Source organism: Anopheles darlingi, chromosome 2 (genome assembly GCF_943734745.1).
Source record: "Anopheles darlingi chromosome 2, idAnoDarlMG_H_01, whole genome shotgun sequence".
NCBI lineage: Eukaryota > Metazoa > Arthropoda > Insecta > Diptera > Culicidae > Anopheles > Anopheles darlingi.
Window position 1 is genome coordinate 51,549,403 of NC_064874.1, and position 10,000 is coordinate 51,559,402.

General features: G+C 40.5%; 1 protein-coding gene across 1 annotated transcript in view; it reads right to left on the bottom strand.

Moving 5' to 3' along the window:
- LOC125959314 (homeotic protein proboscipedia) overlaps positions 1-4,531 on the bottom strand; it is a 14,250-nt gene extending 9,719 nt beyond the window's left edge. Inside the window, exon 1 of the mRNA XM_049692134.1 lies at positions 4,024-4,531. Within this exon, the coding sequence (XP_049548091.1) occupies positions 4,024-4,531 (508 nt within the window). The remainder of the gene's footprint in view (positions 1-4,023) is intronic.
- Positions 4,532-10,000: the final 5,469 nt, after the last annotated feature.

Below are 10,000 nucleotides of genomic sequence, written 5' to 3' on the forward strand. Positions count from 1 at the left end.
CATGTCTGTGTGTGTAATGTCCAACGCTGAACTCGGACATTTGATGGACTGATGGTTGAGGTTTAGATTATTTAGAATGCGGCGTTTAATGTAGCGGTCTCAGTGCTACGACTACGACTGGCTAAAAAGTGTTGTGGAATGAGAGCATATCCTGTCAGAAGGTGGGTGTGGGCTGAAGGTCAGACTATCATTAATCTAGTTAGCAGCAGCCAAGCCGTTTTTTGTCGGTTCTTTCGTACCGCAAGACAAATTATTTTCGTTTTATTTTGGGTGGTTCGTTCTTTCAGTCTCAATCCCGACGTTTCTAGCCTGTACTAGTCCTCACGGCACCTCAATTACTGATGGTTGTTGATGGAACAACTCTCAGAAACATATTCCCATCGAGCCATCGACGGTCTGTGCACGATAGATTTTATTGAGCTGCCGTTAAGGCACGGCCGGCGCTTCAGTATGCGCCAGGAATATGTTTGTCCGAAAGTAATGAGTGTATGGTTCACGTCAGGAGTAAATCTCTCTATTGATAATAAATATGTTCACCGAACTTATTTGAACTTACTTACATATAAAGTAGAACGAAAAGCATTTTTAAGGTAAGTGCGTATAATAGTATCTGATATGAATACCATAATATTTGAGCGATGGAATTTAATAATAAAGTTTAGATAGGCTTGTTTACATTGACTTCAGCTAAAAACTACTGGAATGCGAAAGAAAAAGGCAAACAACACTTGCTTGCCACTAGCGAGCTGATCATCTGCAGGTCGACACTGTGATGAATGAGATGAATTAAATATTGTCTGATGAAAAATCGCCACTCGGAAGCTATGCTTTGCGGTCAAGTCGGGGTGCTGCGGGCCCGAAGCAGATGCAATTCAACCGACTGCCGCCTGTTGTACCGACCGGGGAAGACAGGAAGATGGCAACAAATAATAACAAGTACTGAAAACGCAAGCCCTGAGGAACGCATTCGCGTTAGTGAACAAACAGGCAAAAAACCCACTCAACCGCACGTGAATTGAAGTCGACACATGCATATATTCGTAGTGGCCCCTGTACGTGTACGTGGTTTAGAAATCATCATTCTTTGTGTAACCTGTTATTTTACTTCATTTGTCATGAGAGAGCATTTCAGTCTTCACCACTGAAGTTTTTTTTTCTCCATTCGTTCTTTTCGCCGTGCTGTTGAGTCGCTTTTTCCGTTGACTGGTCGTTCTCCGCCTTTTTGTAGCCAAACCCTAGCCCATTTGTACCTTTGGGTCGACCTTTCCGTTGTTGCTGCTGCTGCTGCTGCCGCCATAGTGAATGGGCGCGTGTTTTTCACTGCTTGATCTTACGTCGTGGTCATGTCAGTAAGTTTAATAGTTTACGCTCAAAGTGTGGCCGACTCCAAAGCCGACCAGGAAGCACAATAACTAATTCTACGCGTCTTAGCAACTGCTCGTAAAAGAATATGACACCCAGTGGGTTGTAATGACACTGTCAATAGAAAAATTCAGATAGAACTTGAGAAATCTATTTACAAATGTTCGAAAAATATTCAATTTTTAAAATCTTTTGAAGCTTTGAATTTTATCAACAGTCGTTGTATAACTTGTAGTATCTACAGCTCGAAAAGGCTATGTTAATGAGAGTAATAATCGAATGCACAATCGTGGTTTCTAAGAATATTGAGATGTAAGCAGTATATAGATGTCAGTTTTTTATGATTAAATGAAGGTATTGGTGAGCTTTGGTGTGATTAATATAAAATATCCAGTCAAATTACCACCTGTCTCTATAGTTTTCCTTGTGGCTCAATATACTTGATCGCATAGGGTCAATACAAACATTGCTGCTTTTTACACCTGAATTATTAAAAAAATATATTTGCGAGTATTACAAACATTACGGATTTTTCGAGCGGAACTTCCGTTGTAGCAATCCGTCGTGATCGTGTATTTGATGTACATTGAGCCAACTGAATAACTCAACAATGAGCCATATGGTTAAACGGTCTCACGGTGAAGGTGTGCGCTTGCAGTTCGTGACGATGAATCGGAAGAAAGAACTGCCGTAAGACGATTTATTTTTAAAAGAACATGATCATTAATCATTCTAATGCCAAATGGGCGGCTGAAAGAAGCGTCTAGCTGTGTTGCGTCTAGAAGGAACGGCTCATTGCTGTGGCCGTTGTCTTTCTCCACACAAGCATCTTTGTACTGATTGAAGGTACACCCAGGATGCGACTTGACGAGTGTTTCAGACATTGACATTGACGAGTAAAGATGTGTAAAGAGATGGCACGAGGGGGTGCCAGAACGATGCGAAGGATTCCGCTGCGGGGAATGCTGTTGTGAACAACACGTGTCACTTGCTTTACTCTAGTTCCGCGTTATCAGTGCATTCGATGACGACACCCGAATTTAATCCATTGGTTTGAATAGCAACTCGAAATGGAGCCGCATGGTTGCGATGGTAAACGATAATGATATGAAAACCGTTCGACAAGTAATTAGACAAAAAAATATGTTGAATTGCATTCTTATGTTGTTACGTTATTTGAATTCAAAGCACGTAGCCGCCGTGACCAGTACATGTCGTTTGATCGACGAAATGCGGCCATAACGCGTTATGTTTTATATGGTGAGATGCAACATGTATCGATATAACATGATGGTACGTGACCTGCATTTTGGATATATGAGTAATATGCCAACGAGTTTGTGCGTATCTGATAGTTTGGCGTGTCTAGAAGCAACGAATATCTTCAGTAAAGTCAATATTGAACTGAATTGAATGTTATTGTACAAAGGTGATGTGTACGAAGCAGGTTCTTAGCAATGTTTTTCTTATGAAGTTCAAAGCGGTTAGGATATTTCAACAAACATACACTGTAGATGCTAGACGACGTATAGATTTCAAATAGGTACCATATTAATGCTAAATAACTGCTAATGAACAGAGTATCGAATTATAAAATCGTACCATTCATATGGTTATCACCCCCCGGTGCTACAACCAGCATGATGCGGTCTCCCTCACGGTCGGTTTCGAGGAGCAATAATATCGTTCGAATGGAAACACACGGCGTTTACACGTTTTATCACACTTCAACTGGCTTCCAGTGTATTTCGACGCCATAGGGGGTTGTCATGACCTGCTGGGTGTTACTCTCCGTCTGCCAATCTTGAATCCCTGATATGATATACATTACGAAGCTGGTTGGGTACGGAAGCAGGCGAGTAGTAAATCATCAGCAATGGGAATAGCTTTTGAATGCGAGCACCGTACACCTATAATAGCGAGATATTGGTTTCACGATGGGTGATTGTGCAAGAAACGGTAGAAGAAGCAACAAAGGCTGAATGAAGGTGGGAAATGTCATGTAAACAACAGCCATTAAAACTATTACACGTCTAATAAAATATTATCTACGCAATCGGACACGGTGGGGTTAAATGGTTCGTCCTGTGCTTTTAACGGTTTTGAACACGATAGCCAGCATCTCAATCAACTCATGTTGTGCCACTCTCGGTTCAAATGTTGCTGCGAGCGGGCCAAAGGAGTATCGAGTATCGGTAAAGCTATTAAATGGTTTTAGAACGCATCTTCTTGTCTTTGAAATGGTTAAATCATATGATGGATGGAGAAATAGATAGAAGAAGGTTGTCAGATAATGATTGACAGGTTCAATCAGTATACCAGCATAAATCGCTATAGTTGCTGTTGCTGATCTTTTTAATGTTATGTCCAATTATTGAGTTGGTGTTTCATTTATCCTCTACATATAAAACATAGTGCATCTCGATACTGCTGTATCGTGCTGGATCGTGTTGATGTTTCCATGATATAACCCATTAATGAAGCGCCACCAGGCGCCGTAGTTCGTATAGAAAAGTGTTATTCAATTTATATTTTATAGAGTTAAGTGTTACTCCATTGGCGTAATTTAATATACAGATTTCTGTTTGCTGTTCGAATTACTTTTCGATTCATCCAAATAGTTTGAAGTACAATATGATTGAAAAAGTTTGAAGTACGTACCCTGGGCGGTAGCTTTTCTCGCTGTTTTTTTCTCCTTCATCCAAGGATACTCCGGTACGGACTCCATGCTATCGCTTGGGGCCATTGGGTAGCCTTGGGTGATAAGCTTCGGGCTTTCGCTATCGATATGTGTCAGAAACTCGGCCATCGATGGTTGCGAGTTGATAAAGCCGCTTTCGTTTTGCATCCAAAATGACGTATCTGCAGCGTGTGGCTGTTGTTGTTGTTGTTGTTGTTGTGGCTGATTTTGTAGCTCTATGGGGGTGCCAACGGGAAGTGAGACAGATGTTCGAGCAGGCTTATCACAGATCACTTGTTTCCGGCTAGCAACTAGTTGACCACCGGTGATGATCGTTTGCTGTTGCTGCTGCGCCACGTGGGCTTGCTGAGGACTAGTGATATCCGGTTCACCGACCACCGAAGCACTACCCTGTAGCGATCCTATCGCCGGAGATTCTGATTTTATTTGTGCTCCCATGTGATCGATGGAACTACACACTTCTTGCATTGCCACGTCGGAATAGATTCTATGCTTACTGTTGTAGCGTACGATGGAAAGAACTCTACTGATGCTGGCTCAAACACGCGCCGGAGGAGGTGGTTCCCTTTACAATTTATTTTCTATGTTACAGAAAATTAAAATGCTATCAGCACGACGCAGGAACGATTGTTAAGGGAAATGACCAGTGGCGCCGTATCATAGTTGATAATGGGTATTCGATCGTTAACGAACAATGGGTGTCAAAATACGATGAACCAGCAGCAAATTTGATGCATTATTTTTTCCGTTGATCGCTCTAATTCTATTATCACACCGGCACATGTTACCAATGGCCATAAAAAAGTTACACTTTTCCAATTACCGAAGCATTACCATTACCACTTGGCTCTAGAAGCTGTTCATAGCAAGCTCAAATTTTTACAATGAACTAACTAACGTTTCACCGTTTCACGCTCATCAGGATTCATAAAACTCTCAAAAACTCACAGACTTTTGACACGAGCACCCAAACCGAGAAGATTACTTTTTTCATCGCGTTATCACACGGCACCATAATACTGATAGAATAGAGCCCGGAATGATGCAAATCAGCAACCCTCTCGCAAACGATCATCACACGTGTCAGCACCGAGTACTTTATAGAAGATTTCTTTTGTCTACCTCTTATCGGCTCAAGTTAACTGCGAAAGGAATAATGTAACACATTGAGAATGCGTTCCACTCGTTGATGTCACCAACGATAGCCCGCACAGATAATGCTGGGCAACAGGAAGCACCATTACGACCGGAAAGCAAGCATATTCGCGGTTGTAGAGCAATCACTTTCCACTTTTATATACTGAGAACTAACTTTGATCATAAATTACTTCATCGGCGGGCATTCCTCAACTTCACTCACAAATTTCGACGTGAGAATAGTTTTCACTAGTTTGCTGGTGAAGATAGATGGTACACTACTTTTCTTAGTATTTCAGCGACCGATACGTTTCGGATCAATACACGAAACTAGTTTGTATATAGCTTGAAACATCGAGTGACACACCTATAACTTGTTTTAGACATTTTTCGGAGAAATTTTCCACAAACACTCACATGACAAGTAGTCTCAGAAGTTTAGACGCAATGATACAACGCAGCCTGCTCCTTATTAAACTGAACCATTGGACGAGCGCAAGCAGCTTAGTGACGCTACTTTGGAGTCGCAGTAATAAGATGGAGCACAGCAGCCCTGCGAACAATCGTCGTCACACTCGACGACGCGCACGTAGCTGTGGAACTCGAACAAATAACGGAACGGACCGGCGCTACCCAACGCAAAGCAACAACTGTTTTGTGGAATTTGTTGGTGTATGTGAATATTGTTCCGCGCACGCGGGATCGATCTGGAAAAAGGGCGTTAACAAAACCGCCCGACAAGGATGGCTGTGAACAGGTTTGCGTACGCTAGAGTGCGATGGGAAATCGGATCGGAAAAGTGCTCTTGGCCCCATCAACAACAACAGCAACAAAAATCAAAAACCTAAAAGGAAAACATGACCCACTTCCTTCCCCGTGTTTTCCAAGTTTTCCAATGCGATGGGAGGAGCTTCAGAGATGCTGAGAAAGATTCTAGGGATGGCCAACAAGTTTCACTGGTCTCATATTGCTTTCTTGAGGGGGCTTTGGTTATTTTGGGTAGAAAAAGGCTTATTTTTTTACGATTTTTAGTGAAGAAACCTTTCATTTTTATTTTTTCAAAATAATGTCATATAACACTGCAACTTTTCAAGAATATTTGGTTCTATTTTGGGGAAGATTTGTTCAAAACTACGTTCATGGCATCCAATCTAGAAAGGCAAGTATGCAAAAATGTATTCGATTTTTGGCAGATTTGGCAGAAGTTGAAAAAGTGATGCATTTTTCGATGTTGCCTCAAACAACAAAGTTTACATAATTAAAAAAAAATATTTGAAAAAAATTATCAACAATTTTTATAAAAACACGACGTAGCTACCTGGAAAATAGTATACAGATTATGTGTTCAAAATTTCAAATCGATCGGCTCAGTATTCTTTAAGCCTCGATGGGCATCGACTTTGAAAACATAGGTTTTGGAAAAACCGCTTCAAAGTAGCGATATGCATTGAGCCTTGTATGAAAGGCGGATGTTCAAAAATCAATATTCTCTCTTTTTCTCAGTTTGGTATCGATCGATTACCAAAATTTTACAAAATACTCTTGAAAGGCTATGCTTTCGTTAATGGATATGTTTTCCTTGCAATGTTTTATAATAGTAGGGAAAATCTTCAAATTACATCATTTTTTGTTATGTATGATTTGATGTTAATTTAACAAAATATTTTTTATGGTATGCTTATTTAAATTACTATACTTTTTATTAATTCATTCATTCATACAAACAGGAAAAAAATATTATATTTAAATAATTAAACAACAATTTATTTCATTTGCTTTAAAAACTTCACTGTTGCATATTTTACAATTTTACCTTTCGTTAGTAGCATAAACATTTACAACTTGTTTGTTGCTATTTGTCTTACTACACGAGATTTGTACAGGTGTTGTCAGTTGCTGAGCATCCCTAGATCATGTTCACAGTCAAGCTCACCTCATGCCACAGACAAGGGAAGCTCAAAGGAGGAAGGGTAGCCACCCCTAACGAAGCCGCTTCTCATTGGTGCAGACAACAACACGAACACCAGCTCGGTGATTCAAATTCAATGAAAATGTACGTGTTGGTGATCCTGGGACGACGTTTTGTTGAGGTAGTAACGAGTAGTAAGACAAACAAAAGCCAAAGGCGTTGGGGCCATTTTCCACTTGCTAGCATAGAAGTCTATTTGAAGAGGATTCTTTGCGGATTCGAGTCTAAAACTGTTTGAACCATTCGGAAACACACGAATAGTTTGCTGCACTTTATCGTTTTTGTGGTTGTATTTTTTGTTTGGAGCACTTTTATCAATGTAGTATACAGTATCCAGCTAGCCAAACGCCCCCAGAAGCTTTCACATCTTGCTTTTCACGTTTGCAACTAAGATGGAGTCTCTTAGTATGGTCGTGCATTTTTTGCGATGAGTTCTGGTTTCCTTTCGTCCGTCATCCTGTAGTTTCCTTTGGTCATTTTGGAAGGAATTCCATCAAGCCCGGCTAATGTAGAGTGACTGTGGCGTTATTTCTGGTGAAAAAATATTCAATGGAGCTTTTCTTCATAGTGCTTCATAGTGTAAGATTGCTTTGAGTAGTTCTGGCAGATATTCCACACGGATCCGAGGATTTCTATAGTTTTTTTTTGAGTCGAGGAAGTGTTTAATTGTATAATCTGATACGTTATATCCCATCCGGTAACTAGAATTGGTCGAGATATGGAATTTACAGTACATGTCTTCGTTTCATGAACTGATGTCAATGCACCTTGGCTGATGTCAACATTTGTCTTCAATTTCATAAACAGGTTTACCTTTCTTATTCGTTGAAAAGCGCGTGTAAAAAAAGAAAAACAATACCAAAGACATGTAATTTCGTGACAGTAGAAGCATACTGTTGTCTACAAATATATTGTTTGCAAAAAGCTTATCTATCAAAAAGAGTACTGTTTTCATACCGATTAGATAGATCGAGTTAAAAGGCAATTCTACCTTAAGGAATTTGGAATGCCAAGTTCGATTTAGTGGCATCCCGTATTTTTTTGCATGCGGAAGTGGTTCATTGTTGAGACTAGGACCAATCATTCGTCATGATGATGTGATGATGGTTGCCTTTGCCAAAGCCGAAAATTGATACGTAATTCATTGAGTAAACATCACAAACAGTACCTACATTCCCCTCCGGTACATTGAGGAAGTCTCAGCGAGCGCCATCCTTCACGGTCGTTCGCACACCATTCCTGTGTCAATCCAACCTTTTCATCCACCAGTTCTTTCATCTTTCCTCATTCACCTGTCCATTCATTCATACTTTTATTCAGTACATCAACATGTCTACAAGATAGAGAATGAAAGACCATTCCTCAGACGGAATAATGTGATTAGAATTTTTTTCTTCTCACATGGGCACGTAAGTTTAAACCGAAACCAATATTAAGCCTCTCAGCGGTGTTGGAGTAGCTATGTTGGAGTAGCAAATGACAAAACCTCGGTCGTCGGTAATGGAAGAAGGAAGTGTTGGAAATGATCCAAATGTGTTGGACCGCTTGGGTGGCCATAATCTCCCAACTCTTCTTTTTCTTCTACAAACCAACAAAAGCCGATCATGGTCGATGCTTAGGTCGAACCTTTGGCTTCAGCAAATCTACGGCCACCGACAAAAATGAAAAAAACGAGAAAAAACCGTTCTTTTCCTAAGACTACAAGAGAATGAAAAACAAATCAAAGTAATTCCACCATCGCCAATGTTACATCGAAAAATCCCAGAGTCATCCAAAAGCCCAATGAAAATGACACAACTGCGAACGGTTCCGGAAGAGCAGCTTCTTCAATTAAATATCGATTTGTGCTTTCGTTTAGGTTACATCTTCCTTCCTGGCTCTTCCTGGAGGAGATTTTGGCCAAATACACTGCTCCCTCCTTAACTACCTGAAACTGTCCCAGCAGGTTTTGTTACGAACAACTACCATCGAAACAAATTTGACACTGGAGCTTGGAGATTAGAAATGTTTTGGAACTGAAATTTGAAGAAACAGTATCGCAGCACGAATATGCACTCAACTTAATTTAAAATTTCAGACTTTTTGCGGCTCTTTGAGTCCGTAAAATCGATATGAAAACGATAGGAAACGATCAGAGATATTGTTTTTCGGGGAAAGCTTATCCCATAGATATTTCATAGATAAGCTATTCGTAAATGAGCTATTCATAGGCAGGGATATGCTTCTCAACACATCATGCAGTACACACAGAAGCCAGATGCTTTCGACGTTATCACTCTCTTTTAATACAAACGATGTAAGCATGAAAAAAGAAAAGAAAAGCAAACATAGCAACGAGACCAATGAACAGAATGTGAGGGAATATATTAATAAACCAAATTAAATTTTCCGGCGCAGGCAAGGCAAACAGGAATATATCACTTTCCAGCTAGCTCTTCAATATTGACTTTACACGGGAATCGTTTAATCTAGGAACGCCAAGGCCGTCCAGGCAATTCAGTGTGAGGACGATGGGAATTTGATGAAGATTGAATTTAAAGCTCCCAGCAACTAGGGTAGGTATTATCGTCTACGCTACTATTTTCCATTATTCGATCGCAAGAAATGTGTGTGCATGCTCGAGAACATAAGTTCGTTTGTTTCGAAAGGCGTCAGCCGGGAGTAAACTCGTTTAACATTCAAGGGTGCGTTGGCGTTAACATCAGTAATTGATGCGACGACATCCTTTCCACTATGTGTCGTACGTTCTCGGCCACATAACACGCGAGACTCTGAAAGGAACTTCTGCATTGCGCTACAAATCCTAGAGTTTCCCCATCTTTCACGAGCCT